A 20,337-nucleotide genomic window follows, 5' to 3' on the forward strand; every position below is an offset into this window, starting at 1 on the left:
TGACAGTGCACAGAATGGCACAGTTTGCTACCTACACCAGATACACTGCACTCCATCAAACCTCTTTTCTTGGTATTGCACAGCATGGCACATCTTGTTTGGATATGGCTTAGGTAGTATGTCAGTGTGTAGGAGGGAGGGCGATGCTTTAGTTGTCACGCAGTCTATGGTTCTGGCCTTTTTATTTTTTACTTTTTTTTTTAAAAGCCTGGTGTCATATATGTAATTGTTGGAATTTGTGCAATAAAAGACCTTAACACATGCTTCAATTTACAAGTGGAATGAAGAACAAATAGTACATGTGTAGGTTTGTTAGGTGACTGACAGACTTATCTTGTCTGGTGGTTGGTTGGGTGTGATTACCTGATAGCTGTTATCACCCTCTCACTCCCCCCCCCTCCCCCTCCCCCTACACACACGCACACACACGCATACACACGCACACACACTGCCAAATTTTCTCGTTGGACATTTGGTTGGGTATGATCAGCTACAGTCAACCTTTCTAACGCTTCCCCTGACCTCAACCCCCACTTCACCCAACAAATTGTGCCATTCAAATGATGTAGCACAGCAATCAGTCCTTTTCTTGGAGGTTTTATTCAGCAAATCTAGATTTCAGCTAGTGCCTAGTCATTATCAATGCTAAAATATACAAGAACTACATAGTCAGCTGATGACATAAAAAAGTTACAACTCATAGCATAACCTATATGACTTACACATTAAACTACACACTATCATTTCATGGTATCAATGCATGTTCCAGTATCTCAGTCCCCTGTTGGTAGGGTTTTTATCACAGTTCTTTCAAGAGTACTGTATAATGAAGGTAGGCTTTGCGAAGAACACATCAAATGTGGAACACAAATGCAGTAAGAATATAAATATGTTGACTAATCTGTATTTTGATTTTTAGACTTTATTTCCAATAGACTGACTGTCTCTTTTTCAGTTTTATTCCCAACATGTATTTATTTTATTTTATTTCTTTATTTATCCATCCATAGACAATAAATATTGTATGGATCTTGTCCAAAAGTACATGTAAATTTATGGGAAACAATTTATGGTAAAGGAACTTACAAAATTTTACATTAAATCATACAAAGAATAATACATACAAAATTGCACAAAAAATATACAAAGAATAATACTTGGTCATACAAGACATGGTAATACAACTTTTTATACATGTATACTAACAGTATTGTAACTGCATAGTCTGTTTATCCTAAGCCTTTACTTTTGTCTTCCCTAAACAGGAAGCCCTTATATTCACTAATATAGTTCAGTAAATACTTTACCATACTCTACAGCTGTCCATCAATATACAAAATTAACAGTAACTTTGGGGAATGAAAGACAGTGTTTTTAGTTTTGCCTTAATATAAACATTATCAGAATTATTTATCGGCCTAAATAGTCATTTACTGAGTAAAAACATTGTTCAAGTAGAAATTTATTAATTCTACTTTAAATCTCTTTTCATGTTCTAACTTTCTGATGTTGGCTGACAGTATGTTGTAGAGTTTTGTACCAATATGGCTAACATGCCTTTGTGTGTGTGTTCTTTTTGTTCACTGAATATTGAAAGCTTGTTGAATAAGGGTTTGCGTTGTGTCTGTGGATGACTGTGTGTTATTATTCAGATAGCTCTCTTCTGTAACAGAAAGATATGGTTTGGACGGCAAATGGTGGAGCCCCAAAATATTATTCTGTATGTACTGGAAAAAATCTAAAATGTGGAATACAGGCAACTGATGAACTTTAATTCATAAAATATACTTGCTTCATTGTTAGAAGTGTTAAAAAATGTACAGGTAAATGCCATGATAACTGATAAGAAGTTCAAAGTGTAGTACTGAACATTTTTTTGTGCTTCTAACAATCCAAGTTTTTGTTTTATCAAGCAACATTTTGACCTACAAAACCTCAAAGAACATTAACATAAATAACAAGCACCCAGTGATGGGAACAGGAAGGCACTCTAATTTCTGTGTGATGTTGGTGAAGCAGTGTGGAGGCTGCCACAAAGTTCGTTGATAAATCATTGCTTGTGCTGTAACACTAAGTACTGTTTGTTTTGTGAGTAATAGGTTTTTAGCTAGTTGACATTCAGAGACTGCCTGGGGCAGTCTGAAGTCTAGGAAGACAAAGTGATCTTTTCAGTGGAGAAGTCTGTATCTGCTGCAGAGCAGATCAGTACTCAATGATTCTCATTAGATGTTTGCACAGTTTCAGCTGAGTTTGGAAGTGTAGGAAAGTTGAGCTGACATAATTACAGTTTTCTACACCTACATCTACATCTACATGGTTACTCTGCAACTCACACTTAAAGTGTTTATCGAACCATTTTCATACTACTTCTCTACCATTCCACTCTCGAATGGCACGTGGGAAAAAGCAACACCTAAATCTTTCCATTCGAGCTCTGATTTCTCTTATTTTAGTATGATGATCATTTCTCCATATGTAGGTGGGTATCAAAAAATATTTTTTGCTTTCAGAAGAGAAAGTTGGTGATTGAAAGTTTGTAAATAGATCTTGCTGCAAAGAAAACCGCCTTTGTTTCAGTGACTGCCACCCCAACTCGCATATCATACCAGTGACACTCTCATCCCTATTGCACGATAACACGAAACAAGCTACCCTTATTTGCACTTTTTTGATGTCCTCCATCAATCCTACCTGATAAGGATCCCACATTGTGCAGCAATATTCCAGCAGAGGATGTACAAGTGTAATGTAGGCTGTCTCTTTAGTGGGTTTGTCACATCTTCTAAGAGTTCTGACAACAAAGCACAATCTTTGTTTTGCCTTCTCCACAATATTATCTATGTAGTCTTTCCAATCTAAGTTGCTCATAATTGTAATTCCTAGGTGTTTAGTCGAATTGACACCCCTTAGATTTGTGCAATTTATCGTATACCCAAAATTTATCAGAGTTCTTTTAGTACCCATGTGGATGACCTTGCACTTTTCTTTGTTTATTGCCAATTGCCACTTTTCACACCATTCAGAAATTCTCTCTAGATGATTTTGTAATTGGAATTGATCATCTGAAGATTTTACGACGGTAAATTACAGCGTCATCTGCAAACAATCTAAGGGGACTGCTCAGATTATCACCTAGATCATTTATGTAAATCAGGAACAGCAGAAGGCCTATGACACTACCTTGCAGAACACCAGATATCACTTCTGTTCTACTCAGTGATTTGCCATCGATCACTACGAACTGTGACGTCTCTGAGAGGAAATAACAAATCCAGTCACACAACTGAGACAATACTCCATATGCATGCAATTTGATTAATAGTCGCTTGTAAAGAATGGTATCAAAAACCTTCTGGAAATCTAGGAATATGGAATTGATCTGAGATCCCTTGTCGACAGCACTCATTACTTCATGGGAATAAAGAGCTAGCTGTGTTGCACAAGAATGACATTTTCTGAATCCGTGTTGGTTATGTAAGTCATTTTCTTCAAGATGATTCATAATGTTCGAGTTCAGTGTATGCTCCAAAATCCTACTGCAAATTGAGGTCAGTGATATGGGTCTGTAATTCAATGGGTTACTCCTATTTCCTTTCTTGAATATTGGTGTGACCTGTGCTACTTTCCAGTCTTTAGGAACACACCTTTCGAAAGTGAGTGGTTGTATATGATTGCTAAGAAAGGTGCTATTGTGTCTGCATGCTCTGAAAGAAACCTGCTTGGTATACCATCTGGACCGGAAGACTTGCCTTTCTTAAGTGATCTGAGTTGTTTCACAACTCCTAAGATATCTACTTTTATGTCACTCATGCTAACAACTGTTCTGGTTTCAAATTCTAGAATATTTACTTCATCTTCTTTCGTGAAGGAATTACAGAAAACTGTATTTAGTAACTCCACTTTAGTTGCACCATCATTGGTAACATTTCCATTGCTATCACACAGTGATTGACTGTTTTTTGCCACTGGTGTACTTTACTTATGACCAGAATCTCTTTGGGTTTTCTACCATATTTTGAGACAATGTTTCATCATGGAAACTTTTAAAGGCGTCTCGCATTGATGTCCACACTAAATTTCGAGCTTCTGTGATACTTAGCCAGTCTTGGGGATTTTGGATTCTTCTGAATTTGGCATGCTTTTTTCATTGCTTCTGCAACAGTGTTCAGACGTATTTTGTGTACCATGGTGGATCAGTCCCATCTCTTATTAACTTACGCAGTATGAATCTATCTATTGCTGTTGGTACCGTATCTTTGAATTTGAGCCATATCTAGTCTACACTTACATAATTAGCTTGGAAGGAATGGAGACTCTCTCTTAGGAAGGCATCAAGCAAATTTTTATCTGCTGTTTTATATAGATATGATTTGTGTTTATTTTTAGTAGTTTTGGTTAATATGGTTTTGGGCCTTGCTACAATGGCCTTATGTTCACTAATCTCTGTATCTGCCATGATGCTCTCTATTAGATCAGGATTATTTGTGGCTAAGAGGTCAAGTGTGTTTTCGCAACCATTTACAATTTGTGCGGGCTCATGAACTAATTGTTCAAAGTAATTATCAGAGAAAGCATTTAGTACAATTTAAGAAGATGTTTTCTGTCTACCACTGGCTTTGAACATGTATTTTCACCAACAAATCGAGGGTAGATTGAAGTCTGCACCAAATACAACTGTATGCATAGGGTACCTATTTGTAATGAGATTCAAGTTTTCTTTGACCCATTCAGCTATTATATCATCTGAGTCAGGGGGTCGGTAGAAGGAGCCAATTATTATTTTGGTACGGCTGTTGAGTATAACCTCTACCCATAGTAATTCACAGGAACTATCTAGTTCAACTTCAGTACACGATAAACTACTACCAACAGACACAAACACACTACCACCTACTTTATTTAATCTATCCTTTCTGAACACAGTTTTTACCTCTGTAAAAATTTCGGCAGAATTTATCTCTGGATTTAGCCAGCTTTCTGTTCGTATAACGATTTCAGCTTCAATGCTTTCTATCAGCGCTTGAATCTCTGGTACTTTTCCAACACAGCTACAACAATTTACAACTACAATACTGACTGTTTCTTGGTCGATTCTCGTCGTTTCTTTGCCCTGTACCCTTTGAGACTGGAGCCCCTTTTGACCTTTCCCGAGACTGTCTAACCTAAAAAACTGCCCAGTCTATGCCACACAGCCCCTGCTACCCATGTAGTGACCTCCTGTGTGTAGTGGACACCTGGCCTATTTAACAGAACCTGAATAGTGTAATGGTTTCATTAACTGACAGACAATTTACAGTTGGTTGCTTCTGCATCTGTGGTTTAAAATGTGATATGATTTTTAATTGACAGAAGATGAGTTTTAGATAAGGAAGGCTTGAACAACAACTTTGTTGTCCTTAATTGCTGGCTTGTGGAACTATCAATTAATTGTGTAATATAGGCTTGGAAGTTTTTTTAGTGAGTAATCTACACTTTATGTGGTTAAACATTTTTTAGTTACATTAAGTTTTGGTAGCACATAGTTATTTTTATTTCTTTTTTGTGTTGAAAACCAAGCCAAGATTATAGGAAAGAAGGTTTCAGTTGATGGTTCACATGTCCAAGAGCACTATAAGAAAGAAAAATAAACAGTTTTACTATGAAGTGTATGAAAAGAATTACCTGGTTATTAATTTATCAAGGATCCCACAAAAAGAATGTGTAGTATTGTAGTGTTTGTGAATGGGAGGGAGGAGGGGAGAACAACAACATGTAACAGTTGAAGTGCCCAGGTAACAAAAAAAAACAGTTGTTCTTTACTTGGTGGCACTTGAAGATGAAGCCGTACGCTTTGAAACCAGTCATGGAATAAATTTTGAAAAATTACTAGCAACTGAAGTGCAGATGTTCACCTGATCAAATATTTTGTGTTACAAAACTCTCGCAGGTCTTTGCAGAGGACTGTGTAACAGGATTAAAGTTTCAGCCTTGTAAGCTGCAAATGATTCAACAGTCAAAGCTGGGAAATAAAATGAGTAGGCACAATTTCTGCAGAACATTTTTGTACAGAATTGACTGGGATGATGCATTTCAGACAAATCTCATGATGCCTTAAGAGCAAAATTTACTCTGAATGGGTCTGTCCTATATTTTTCAGACACAAAGCATGGCTGGTGGGATATTTGAATCTTTCATTCCCCGATTTTCCTGTGGAATTATTTCGAGGTCAAAGGCTCCCCCCCCCCCCCCTCCCCCACCTCCCCCCTCTCAGTGACACCATAATACCGAGATGGCTGCAATCCAAGAAGAGATAGAGTCCATTTCTGAAGAAATTATTGAGACTGTAATGTGGAGCTCCTGCAAACATTTTCAGCAATGCATAGTCAGTTATGGAAGAAATTTGTGTTTTTTTACATTTTAAGAAATGAACTTGTGTTGGGCTTTTCAGTGAAGGCAGTGTGTGTAGAACAGTTGTTTACATGGTATATTGCTGCAGATAATGCTAAACTTCATACTAACCAAATGAAAATGTACTACACCCCATTGGCCACCCTGTAGTTTGATGGATTTTCATCTGTAGATAATAAATATTTTAGTTTATATAAAAGACTACTTTGGACCAGTACTCACATCTTATTGTTGGTCACTGCCAATCTTAGCTCAGCAGACATTACAGCGTATGTGGTAATCACCACTGGCAGAGTAAACTGCACATTGTATTTTTGTGTACCTTGGAACAGAGAATTAGTTTGACATTGCATTTAGCATTCAAGCTAGATATTACTCTTTGTATTTTTGTCATTTGACAGTTTATGTAAGTTTGTAGGTTATATATTAATAAAACTCATTGTAACATCCAAAAATGTATTTTAGGTAGATGATGAACATGCAGGATAGTTACAAACTCGTGATCCCAAAAACGCAGAAAAATTCACAGACAGCAAAGACTATGCAGAGTCACATGTATTGTCATGTCAAGAAGCTAGTCAAGCTCAGGCAGAGTTGCAGTTGTTAAAACTACAAGAAGACTCATGGAAGCAGATTAAAGATCATCAGGCTGCAATAGCAATGCAGGATAACAGAGATATTTGTGCACAATTGTTGAAAGGTGACAGAAATTCAATAAGCAGGCAAGCCAACAAACACGAGGTAAGAGTGAAGCCAAGTGTAAAAGTGCAAACTCGAAAGTTCTTGCCAGAAAATCTGTTATTGTGGTTTGCAATGTTAGGAATAGCATTTGTACAGAACAATATGACTGACAATCACACAAAATTTGTGATGAATGGTAAACAGTTTGGATGGTAGGGTAGCTGCTATAGTCATGGACTGTAGATTGAAGTGCTGCATAGCAAACACATAGCTGGTAGAATGCCTTCAGAATTCTGCAAACATTTGCAAAGCATCTTTGAAGAAGAAGAATTATTGGGAATGGTGCTACAACATGTGTGGATGGTGCAGCTGCCAGAAATGGTAAAAGCAGCTGAAATTACATATAAAAGAACCGACATCAACTCGGTAATCATTATTGAAAATGAGGTGTATGCAGCATTGGGCAAAGCAAATGTGTCAAGTGTAATAATAGTGGCTGACAAAAACAACACACAAGAGACTGCAGCTGTCTGAAAAGAGCAACATACGGACAATGGTAAACACTTAGGCTACCTGAAGAGCAAATAGAAGTGTTACAGAGGCAAGTAGCCATGCTGGTAGAAGGTAAAAAGAATAGACTCAGACAAGATGCTCGAAGTATGAGTAGATGATATGATAAGAATCAGCAATATTCCATGTGTTGGTACATCAGCACTTTGGAGAGCAGGGCACAACGTGTACCTCTCCATGGAGACACCCAGACAGTGCCAGTGGCTGGCAGTAGACATGGCAGACTGCAGAATTCAACAAAAGTGTCTTGATAAGGAAGCTGAAGACAAAGTGGATCCAAAAAAACCAAGCAAGCCTCCTAACATTGTCACAAAGATTATATATGAGAAATGTTAAGGCAGATTGTTACTATCCCATCAACTAAGGATCTGATGTGACATTACTGGTTGGTAAAAAAAGAAGTGCAACACCTGCCAAGCACACTTATGTCATGGCAATAAACAATTCGCCCATAGCAACATACAGAAATCATGCTGTTGAGGAGGATTTGGGATTTAATAGGAAATCCATACGGAATTTAGTATTAGCAGGTGTAGCAGAGCCCATTCTGGGAGCAGATTTTATTTGGCAGCAGAAGATTGAGATAAATGTAAGAGTGAAACAGACAAAGATGGATGGAGAGGTCGTAACAGCACCTTTAGGCCAAAGTGGTGTGAGCATCATGGGTACCGAGGAGCAGATAAAATGAGTGTTGCATAACACAGTGCACAATATCAAGACAAGACCAGGCAAATCAGTCTCACAATGGCAGAGAGGATTACTGTCCAATTGTTTCCAGTGGCAAAGGCAGAATTTGTGGAAATATGGCCATTATTCACAGGTGAGACCAGTGGCAGAAGAAGACATACTGAAGAGTACTGTGATAACTCTATTCAGGTCGTTCAAGTTTTTACAAATGCCATTTGGGTCGAATAATGCCGTGCAGACATGGGAGCATTTCGTGGACAAAGCCCTACGAGTGCTAGATTTCTGCTTTGTGCATCTGGATGACTTCTGCTATTTTCCAGGATTGCTGTAGTGCACATTGAACACCTCAACACAATGTTTGGCTGGATTCACAAGTACAGCATAGTGGTCAACTAAGTGAGGCATACTCTGAGGCCGAAGCAAGTGAATTTTCTCAGCTATGCAAGTGCAGTGGACAGTATCCAACCCTCAAAGAGCAAAATTAGTCATAAAGAATCTACCTCATCCAAGAGACTTTCATTAGTTAAAACGATTCCTAGGAGTCATAAACTTCTACCATCAGCACCTACCAAGAGCAGCTGAGGTACAAGTGCCAATGATGACAGTGTTAGGGGGTAAAGATGCCACAGGTCGACAGCCACTGCAGTGGAGATGTCAGATGTAACAAGCCTTCAACCAGGTAAAAGCCAGCTTGTAGAAAGCAATTCTTTTAGCCTGTCCCACACATGATGCTTTGTTAACAGTTGTCATAGTCTCAACCAACAGGCAATTGAAGCTGAGCTGCACTCTGCCAGTGTGTGGAAGGTTATTGGTAACCCTTCAGCTTTTCCTTGCAAGCTCACGGCATCTGAGGTTAAATGTGTCACATTTGATTGCAAACTACTAGCTGTGTGTGAAACAATGTAGCACTTTTGCTGATATGTAGAGGCCAGGCCATCCATAATATACACTGAAGTGCCAAAGAAACTGATATAGGCATGCATATTCAAATACAGAGATATGTCAGGCAGAATATGACGCTGCGGTCAGCAACGCCTATATAAGACAACAAGTGTCTGGTGCATCTGTTAGATTGGTTACAGATGCTACAATGACAGGTTATTAACATTTAAGTGAGTTTGAACGTGGTATTATCGTTGGTACACAAGCGGTGGGACACAAGATCTCTGAGTAGTGATGAAGTGGGGTTTTTTGTACAAACATTTCATGAGTGTACCGTGAATATCAGGAATCCGGTAAAACATCAAATCTCTGACATCACTGAACTGGAAAAAGATCCTGCAAGGATGAAACCAATGACAACTGAAGACAATAGTTCAACATGACAGAAGTGCAACCCTTTTGCAAATTGCTGCAGATTTCTATGCTGGGCCATCAACAAGTGTCGGTGTGTGAACCATCAATGAAACATCATTAATATGGGTTTTCTGAACTGAAGGCTTGCTTGTGTGCCATTGATGACTCCACGACACAAAGCCTTATGCCTCGCCTGGACCCGTCAACACCAACATTGGACTGTTGATGATCAGAAACATGTTGCCTGGTCAGGCGAGTCTCATTTCAAATTGTATCGAGCAGATGAGCGTTCGCAGGTATGGAGACAATCTCATGAATCTGTGGATTGTGCATGCTAGCAGGGGACTGTTCAAGCTGGTGGAGGCTCTGTAATGGTCTGGTGTATGTGCAGTTGGAGTGAGATGGGACCCCTAATACGTCTAGATACGACTCTGACAGGTGACAGGTACATAAGCATTCTGTCTGATCACCTGCATCCATTCATGTCCATTGTGCATTCTGATGGACTTGGACAATTACAGCAGGACAATGTGACACCCCACATGTCCAGAATTGCTACAGAGTGGCTGCAGGACACTCTTCTGAGTTTAAACACTTCTGCTAGCCACCAAACTCCCCAGACATGAACATTATTGAACATAATTGGGATGCCTTGCAACATGCTGTTCAGAAGAGATCTCCACCCCTTCATACTCTTGCAGATTTATAGACAGCCCTGCAGGATTCATGGTGCTAATTCCCTTCAGTACTACTTCAGACTTTAGTTGAGTCCATACCACATTGTGTTGCTGTGCTTCTGCATGCTTGTGGGGGTCCTCCATGATATTAGGCAGGTGTACCAGTTTCTTTGGCTCTTCAGTGTATGTGGACCACAAGCCTGTAACCTTCATCTTCATCAAATACAAGAACAACTGGTCCCTAAGACAATTCCAACAACTCAAGTTTGTTAGTTTACTACAAATATTAGACATATTAAATGAGCCAAAAATGTAGTGGCTGATTTTTTTTTTCATGAGTTGGATCTATCTCATACATGGTGGACTACAGACAGCTGGCAGCCCGACGCTCATCTACGGGGATTTACAAAGTGAATCATGATATATCATAAGGCAAACCCATATCTTTTGTATCTGAAGGAAAGCAGTTTTTGGGGTAATTTATAACTATCCCACCCTACCACAAACATAGTCATTAGGCTTATGACAGAACAATTGGTATAGCACGGTATAAGGAAGGATTCTCACAGATGGGAAAAAAAGTATGTGATGTGCCAAATATGTAACGTGGGCAGAAACATCCACAAGCAAGTGGGAGAATTTCCAAAAATGATAGACCATTTCTCTCATATATATTTGGTCATTGTACGACCATTTCCCTGTTGGAAGGGTACCGATACTTGCTAACAGCCATTGACTGATTTACTTGTTGGGCAGAGGCAGTCCCAACCAAATACATCTTGGTGCAGACTGTGGCAAAGTTTTCTTTAACAACGTGGATTCCATTTTTCGGCTGCCCGACACACGTTTCTTCAGACCAGCACTGTTCCTATAACTGGGTAATCTGTGTGGTTTCTGACATCATCATGCAATCAGCTACCATCTGGCGAGTAACAGATTGGTGGAACACTGGGTCAGGACTGTGAAATCCACAGTCATAAGTCACAAACACAGTTGGATCTCCGCACTGCTAGGTCTAGACAACGCATATAAATAAGGTATAGGAGCTTCAACAGCATAGATGGTCCAAACAGAGAAGTTATGCCTACCATTCTTTTTCCATGTAGACCAAACCAAAACTGACCAGTCTGCCGTAATTGCTACACCAAGTACAAACCTAAGCATGCAAGCTACATCCATTATCAGTCTAACGGAATGTTGAGGACAGATGTGGTATGTCCCTGTCTGCAACCACCATGTGCCAGACCCAACAAAGTACTAAAACGTGATGAGTGGATGATACAAATACAATGTAATGGTAAGCAATAGACATTTTCCATAGAACGAGTTAAGTCCGTCATCTGGATGAAGAAAAAATGGTTTATGAAAAGAAGGGGGCACTGTTCCTTCAGTAGTGGAATGGAATGAAGGAACAGAACAGCAACAGAAAATGCAGTACAAGTACCTGTACATACCCAGAGCTCAGCTCTAGCGCTGGGGTTGTGATGCGGGGAGGATGAAGGAGGGGGGGGGGGGCATGGAGTAGCTGCGCAACAGACTTAGTTTGACATTACGTTTACTCTCTGGAGGTAGAGATTGCACTTTGTATTTTTGCCGTTTGACAGTTGGTATAAGTTCGTAAGTTATGAGTTAATAAAACTCATTGTAGCATCCAAAAGTGTCTTGTAGTTGGCTTACTATGACGATGAACATGCGGGGTAGGATTGGCATTGTTGTGGACATTTTGTGTTGTTTTCGTCGTGCCGAGGTTTGGGTCTCGTGCCATTCACTCAGCGTCACGTATTTTCTCGTATGTAGAAGCGTACGATATGCTAAACTCAATGATGTCTTTTAAGGAAGTGAGGCCAGATTAGCAGCAAGGGAAAGCTGTTAGTGCTGATTCAGGTTTCTAAGTTCTTGATATAAATCTGCTCAGTCACAATAACGCCCGCAAGAGTTACTTTGACGTTAATGCAAAAATTCTTTAACAGTAAACAAGCTGAGCGGTATTTGGAAACACTATCAATGCTATACAGTTTGCAGGGGATCCATGTGCAAGTTTTCAATGCTTGTGAAAACGCAGATTTCTGTAACATAATGTAACATCTTTGATTGTATTGACGTTTACGTCACTCCGGCGGCAATGACGGCGTGTAGTTCAAAATTTGTAGTCATTGCTAACTGTTTTTTTCTTCTTGGAATTAAATACGTCGAAGCGAAGAAAGAACAAAAACACCCTCCTCCTATAGTATTTCCGCAAGCGAATGATGGAAGAGGTAAATAGATATCATCTCAGTTTTTACTCGTACGCTCATATATTGACAGCGATAGGTTATTAAATTCTGTTAGGATTTCTGTCAAGCTGTCAAAGATTATAAATTAGTTATACAATAATAACACCAAGAGTACAACTCCTGGCTGCACCCACCGAGAGTAAAGTTTGACGTCTCTCAAATTTTGTTTGGTACACCATTGGTCGCGGCGAATTAAGATCGCGTCCTTCTCCTGACCATATACGATACAAAGGAGAGCTTCAGCAAAAGGAGTTGTAATATCACATACGGCACAAAAAAGTTATCTGTTGTTTTCATTTTAAAAATTGCGATTGTATCATGACCGTTGTCATATGCTTTCCTCGGGTGCAAACAATGACAGCAGAGAATCGTTTCACAGATTGCTTCAGTTGGATATTGGAGAATATATAAACGATGAATTATAGATTCCTATCGAATTACACATAAATAATAATTTGGAGTACAGTGACGTGCAAATTAGATGTGAGATGAATGTAATTATATCATTAACACCATGTTAACAAGGCTTGTCTGTACATAACTGCATAGTTCGCGTATTCCTTTCTTTTAGTAGTGGGCATTCACACGAAAAAGAATTTGCATTCAACGAAAAAAAAATTGATTTTCGAACATTCGTAATGCCATAGTGCAATCCCTACAGACTGAAAGTCGTTACTGGATATTGTTGTCTTCTGCCTGAAGATTGGTTTGGCACAGCTCGTCACATGAGTTTGACCTGTCCAAACCCTTTCATATCTGAAAAGCTACTGCAGCCTACATTCATTTGAACCTGCCTACCGGTGACACTGTGTTCAGCTCTTTTTTGCCTTCATATACAATTGTTAGCCCCAGACTTTGCTCCAGTATTAAACTAACGAATTCTAGATGTCTCGGGAGAATCAGCCCTATCAACCTGTATTAGTCAAGTTGTGCCACAAATTTCATTTCACCTCGATTCTGTTCAGTAACATCTCATTAATTATACGATCTGCTCATCTAATCTCTTGTAGCACCCTATTTCAAAAGCTAGGATACATTCCAGACAAATACTTCAAAACATTTCAACCATCAAATGGTAACAGCAGTGTGCTAGTATTGTATTGCTATCTGTGTGTTCATATTCATTTTCTTGGGTGGGAAGCAGCACTATTATGGTAATATATTTATTGGTTTATCACCATGAGTGAAATGAAATTATAACCCATTTTGATCAAAATTGTTAAATGTATTTCATTTGTTTTAGGCCTAAGTGAATAGTGAATACTGAATACTTGGATTTGAGACACACATCAGCATTCTGAGTTGTAAGAGATTGGTACATAATTGCACCATAATTTTCTATTGCTTGCATATTGGTTAGTAATCAGTTCAGTCTGTAGAAATGTGAGAGAATTTTGCAGTGATTAATTTTATAGACACGGGAATGTTCCTTAGTATTGTAAGTTCATGGTTGAAAACTTAATAATTTATCTATGGGTGAAGCAGTTAAAAAATGCCACTCATTGTTGTTTTTCATTAATGGTAAAATTAAACTAAAGTGGTGTAATATCCTTTATCAGTTAAGGTGATGTAATTGTTAGGGCAGTAGACTTGCATTTGGGAGGAGTGTTGTTTGTATCCCTGTCTAGGCATCCAGATTTAGGTTTTTCCTGGTTTGCTTAGCGATTAAAATGCCTGTCAGAATAGTTCCTTTTAAAAGAAATGAAGAGTTTCATTCCTTATCTTTGTCAAATCCAAGCTTGTACATGACCTCGCCACTTAGATTCTTTCCTAGGGCTATATTCTCTTGTTACTCATAATGCTGCCACCATTTTCTTGCTTGCATGAAAACTAACACATCCTACTTTCTAAGTGATTAGTGTGAGTAACATATGGAACATAATTAAAGAAACAAGAAAATTAATTTGCATTTGTCATTACATAAGTTATTATTTTTTTCATAATACTATTTAAGCATAAATTCACTAGTGTCAGTATTGTTGACATTATTGGAGAAAAATGTAAAAATACAAGGAGACTGTATGGCTGACTTAGATTTCAAAGTACTATTGACCATATGGGAATTTCGACTCCTGAAGGTAAGTTATGGACAGAAATTCAGTTTCCTTGTAATTTTATATACTAGTAATTAAACACATGTCAGGCAAAGCAGTTATGGAACTCAGATGATTTGATGGTGGGGATATGATATTCATTCTGTGCAGTGGACACTAGTATATAACTTATAGTTTCATCATCCTTTACTGTCAAAAGATTTTGACAATATGGTGATGTTCTTGCATTAAGTGCTGCATATTCAAGATGTAAAAGTATGGTATAATAGTGTTCCATATTATTTTGGGAAAAGTGTCTTGTCCCTAACTTGTTGCGATAATTCTTAAGTGTAGTGTTTCCTGATGAATTTTAAGTGTAAACTGTTGATCAGGAGTGTCTGAAACAGAATGTTGACAGCAAGCTATAGAAATAAATAGTGTGGAAGTGTCAAAAAAGTTTGATGTCCATATTGATGCGAATTTAAACGAAAAAAAAAAAACCATATTAATAGAATCTTCCATCAGTTCTTGGTAGAACAACATTATAATAAATGAAAAGCGCCAGTTTGATTATGTTCTGCTGTAAAAACATAAAAAAAAAATAATATTTTGTAACTTCTAAAGAAGCTTAGTTCAGCCACATTCGCACTTTGAATCATTACAAATTTGGGGAGAAAACTCAGTAAGCTGACTTATTTTGCACATTTTCATTCAGTAATGTCGTATGGAATATTGTTCTGGGGTGACTCATCTTTAAGAAAGAAAGGAAGTCTTCATTGCCCAAAAACTCGTTCTAAGAATAATATGTGATGTTAACCCACAATCATCTTGTAGACATCAGTATTTTGAGTACTACTTTGCAGTCTATTTAGTCCCTCATGATGTTTATTGTGAAAAATCCACTGCAGTTCATAAGAGAATGATGTACATAATTACAATACCATAAGATAAAATGACTTTATTAGTCCATTAGCCTGTCTGATAAACTTATCTATAGAAAAAGGAATATTTCCAATGTGCCTGAAAAAGAGTAAAGTAATCCCTATACATAAAGGAGGCTGTAAAAAAGGCCCAGGAAATTACAGACATGTAACTATTACATCTGTACTCTCGAAAATAATAGAAACCATAATAATAGACAGAATATTAAATTTTATACAAACATGCAATATTCTTAATAATGAACAACATGGATTCAGAAAGGGCAAATCTACCAAAACAGCAATAGCTGAATTCGTAACACTTGTAACTAAAGCACTTGATGAACAGAAGAAAGTCTGTGGTTTGATCTGATTTTGTGTTACATAGGTCCAACTGTGTTGGGTTCACAAGGACGTGGAATGAGTCAGTTTTTTAACAAGTACCATATGATAATCTTACAGCGTATACAGACGTTTGAGTAGATAATTATATAAAAATTTACACAGTACATTCTTTGAGCAGCGATACAGAAAAAAAGACTATACATATTTTCTTAGAATCATTAAAGCACTATGGAAAAACAGATACAGAGCTCAAGTTAAATAACATTCTTAGTGGCATTATGTCTACTTGTATTATATAATATTAAAATTTTACAATTTATTTATTTAAAAATTCATCTAGACTGTAAAAATCTTTTTCTGGCAGAAATATTTTTAGTGCTTTCTTAAATTTACTCTCGTTATGAATCTCTGTCTTTATTTAGGAGGAAGAGCATTGAAGAGTTTTGTTCCAGTGTAGTGGACACCCTTTTGTGCCAAGCTCAAATTTCTATGCTCGCTGTGTATGTCATCCTCCCTCCGTGTGTTATGCTTGTGATAATTACTGTTTGGTTGAAATATCTGTATATTTTTACAGACAAAATACATGAGAGAAAAAATATATTGGCACGTAGTCGTGTGTATTTTAAGTTTTCGAAAGCTATTTCTACATGAGTCTCTTGGGCGCAGTCCACATATAACTCTTGAAGCTCGCTTCTGAGCAATGAACACTTACAATTTCCTTGCTAATGGCTGGTTGCCCTGAAAAATAATGCCATATTCAAGAAGTGAGTGAAAATAGCCATAGTATGCCACTTTTGCCGTGTTAGGTTCAACACATGTAGCGACAGCTCGTAAAGCATGTGTAGCAGAGCTAAGCCTCTTACAAGATCTATAATATGCGAAGACCAGCTTATTTTCTTGTCAATGTGCACTCTAAGAAATTTTGTTGTTTCCATTCTTTCTATTGGCTGATTACCACATGTCACACTTATCTCTCTCTCTTTTTCTGTTTTTGTACAGAACTGAATAAATGAGAGACCATTCACCTTGAACCAATTGACCACATCTGAGATATGTGATTAATGGATTCCTCAAGATTACTATCTGTTACACTGCTCATAAAAATTGTGGTATCATGAGCAAAGAAAGTAAATGTACGCAGCAAGCTTGTACGTGGTGGTAGATCATTTATAAAAATCAGGAATAATAGTGGCCCAAGAATTGAGCCCTGACACACTCCACATGTAATGGAACTCCATTCAGAAAGTGAGGAAACATCACATACTCCACCTGAGCTATTCAAGACAACTTTTGTTTCCTGTCTTGGAGATAAGACTGTAGCCAGTTGCCTGCAACACCACTTATTTCTACTAATTTTGCTTCTTGCAAGAGAATCTGGTGATCAACACAGAACAATTCACAGAAGACACAAAGTGCTAGCTTTTTTTCATTAAGGATTTGTAGGACTACTTTTGCAAGTGCGTAGATTGCATCTTCTGTTGAACAGCCCTTTTGAAACCCAAATTGGCCCTTGCTGATAACTCCATTCTTCATGAGATGATCAGTAATTCTTACATGTATTAGCTTTTCTAGAATTTTAGAGAAAGCTATCGGCAAAGAGATAGGTTGATAGTTAGTTAGTTCAGTATTATCGCCCTCTTTGTACAGGGGCTTCACAATGGCATACTTAAGTCTACTGGGAACAACACCTTTCTGAAGGGAAGCATTGAAAATATGACATAGAATGTCCCTCATCCACACACAAGAACATTTCAATAAATTACTAGAAATATTATCAACCGCTGCAGAGTTCTTACTTTTTAGAGACATGATGATTTTTTTGAATTTCATCTACAGTGACAGGATTAAGGTACATTTCTGAAATTGTGTTTGATATACAGATTGACAAAGAGTTACAGCTTCATCAACATTGGGCTTGCAACCAGTCTATTGAGTTACTGTTAGGAAATGTTTATTAAAAATCTGTCACATTTTCGGGTTTATCTACTATGGTACCTTCATATCTGATTTTATTTACATCTTCTTTGCTTGTTGTATCTCTTCCTGTTTCTTTTTTTACAATGCTCCAAATTGTTTTTATTTTATTGTTAGAATTATCTATTTTCTCCTCATAATAAAGGGCTTTTGATTTCTGTATTAGTTCCTTTAAAATTTTACAGTATAATCTATAGTGTTCCCATTTTTCTACATCTTTAGATAATCTTACTGCAGCATAAGTTTCCCTTTTTGTTTTACATGACTGTTTTATACCTTTTGTAACCCAAGGCCTACTTACAGAATTGTGGTATATTCCTGGACCTATCTAAAGCATCTGATTGTGTACATCATGATATCCTATTAGAAAAGCTTCATTGTCATGGTATAAGTGGGAAGGCAGTAGATATCATTAAATCTTTTTCGGAAAATAGGAGGCGGTGTGTAGAAATGAAGCAAAAGTGAAAAATAATATTACAGGTGCCTTTTCAAATTTTGAAATTGTGAAATATGGAGTTCCTCAAGGATCTTATCTTGGTCCACTACTATTCATTTTGTATGTCAATGATATGACCAAATTAGTATCTAAGAGTATAGTCATGTATGCAGATGACACTTCATTTGTTGTTACCAGTCCTACAACAGATGGCCTGCAAGAGAAGGCTTCGCTAAATATGAAAAAGTGGAAACAATTATTTGAGGGAAAACAATCTCTTTATAAATGGAAACAAAACAACATATATGCAGATACATGCAAACAAAAACACACTTTGGACAACATCACAGTCGGGCACATAGTTGCAAGCATATTCCTGATGAGAAAAATGTCAAAGTCAGTAAACAGACACACACAAAAAACAATGTACTATGGGCTAGTCCATCCACACCTCTCATATGGCACCCTGGCTTGGGGAAATGCAAATGTGCACACACAGAGGGTATTAAGATTACAAAAAAGAACCATATGGTTCATCGCGAAAGTATCACCTAGAGAATCCTGCAGAAATAAATTCAGGTAGCTAAAAATTTTAACAGTAGCATCAGTATATATATAAAACAATTATCTACTTATAAATTAACTGCACTGCATTGCTAAATGAAAAATATCACGAACATAATACAAGAATAAAAAATAATTATCATATTGAAGGAAGTAGGCTAAAATTATCAAAGAAACTGTAAATGCTGGGTGCATACTGTACAATGGATTACCACAATGTATAAAGATGATAGAAATTATGTATCTTTTAAAAAGAAAATTAAAAGGACATCTAATCAATATTTGCCCTTACAGTGTTAAAGAATATCTTGAAATAAACAATTAAATAGTGTGTAAGCGTAGGCTTCCGCGGCCGTTGTCTTCTTCAATAAAATTCTTCAGGGTATCAGACCGCATCGTCATAATTTTAAAATGCGCCAACGTTTCGGCCAGCGTTGCAGCTAGCCTTCATCAGGGCTTTACGTTAACTGCTAAATGAACACACTTGGTTCCTTAAATAGCTGCACGAGAAAACCGTGCCGTTACTTGATTGGCTGTAAAAGGAAAAGGAGGAGGGGTGAAAGGTATGCTTTATTGGTGTTTCCTTTATTATCTGTCATTGGCTGAAATAGCTGTTTTCTATTGGTCTTTATATTAATCCACCCCATTGGAGGAGACGGACGAATAGCGAAAAGGTGATGGCTGTGACGTCACACTGTTTCCATGCTGTCCAGAAGCCGGCTGCGGCGTGCCATTGCTTTGTGTGCTCGCGACCACTACTGCGGCTCTCCGCGTGTCTGCATGGGCTGCCACGGCTCTGCCGCCGCTCCGTAGCCCTGCTATTGCAGGCAGCCAAGACCTCGGAAGCTTGTACCCGTCCTCTCTATTCATGTTGGCAGGTCTTTTGGCTATTTCTATCGCCTCTCTAATCTTTCTTTTGAAAGTGAGAGGCTGTTTCGCCAGGACGCGGGCTTCTTGATAAAATATTGGTTTCCCGCACTCGTCTCGGTGTTCCGCCACTGCTGACTTAGTGTGTTGTTTCAGGCGGATATATCTTTCATGTTCCGAGAGCCTTGTGCTAATCGGACGTCCCGTCTCACCTATGTAGACTAATCCACACGCACAACCAATTTCATATACGCCAGCTGTGTGTAGTTTGTCAATTGCATCCTTGGTAGAATCGAGCATGTCTGATATTTTGTTTCTGCTTCGGAAAATTGGTTTGATGTCGGCTTTTCGTAGAATTTTGCCAATACGTTCGGTGACCCCTTGTACATAGGGTAACACAGCAATGCTCTGTGCCTCCTTCTCCTCTTCCCTATTAGTCTTCTCCCTTGTCGACATGGTGCTGTCTATCATCTGCTTCCCATAGCCATTAGTTCCGAAGATGGACCTGAGGCGTTCAAGTTCTGTCTTCAGATGTTCTTCGTCGCTTATCCTGTACGCTCTCTTCGTTAGCGTGTGCAGGGCGGACTTCTTCTGCGTGGGGTGATGGTGGGAGGAGGCGTGAAGGTA

The 20,337-nt window shown here is 38.1% G+C and overlaps 1 protein-coding gene across 1 annotated transcript in view; it reads left to right on the top strand.

Annotated features, from left to right (window-relative positions):
• The first annotated feature begins 12,405 nt into the window (after nucleotides 1-12,405).
• Nucleotides 12,406-20,337, top strand: part of LOC126484615 (thioredoxin domain-containing protein 12-like) — a 53,182-nt gene continuing 45,250 nt past the window's right edge. The window contains exon 1 of the mRNA XM_050108200.1: nucleotides 12,406-12,553. Within this exon, the coding sequence (XP_049964157.1) occupies nucleotides 12,421-12,553 (133 nt within the window). The 5' untranslated portion in view covers nucleotides 12,406-12,420. The remainder of the gene's footprint in view (nucleotides 12,554-20,337) is intronic.

The sequence above is a fragment of the Schistocerca serialis genome, chromosome 6 (genome assembly GCF_023864345.2).
Source record: "Schistocerca serialis cubense isolate TAMUIC-IGC-003099 chromosome 6, iqSchSeri2.2, whole genome shotgun sequence".
NCBI classification, from domain to species: Eukaryota; Metazoa; Arthropoda; class Insecta; order Orthoptera; family Acrididae; genus Schistocerca; species Schistocerca serialis.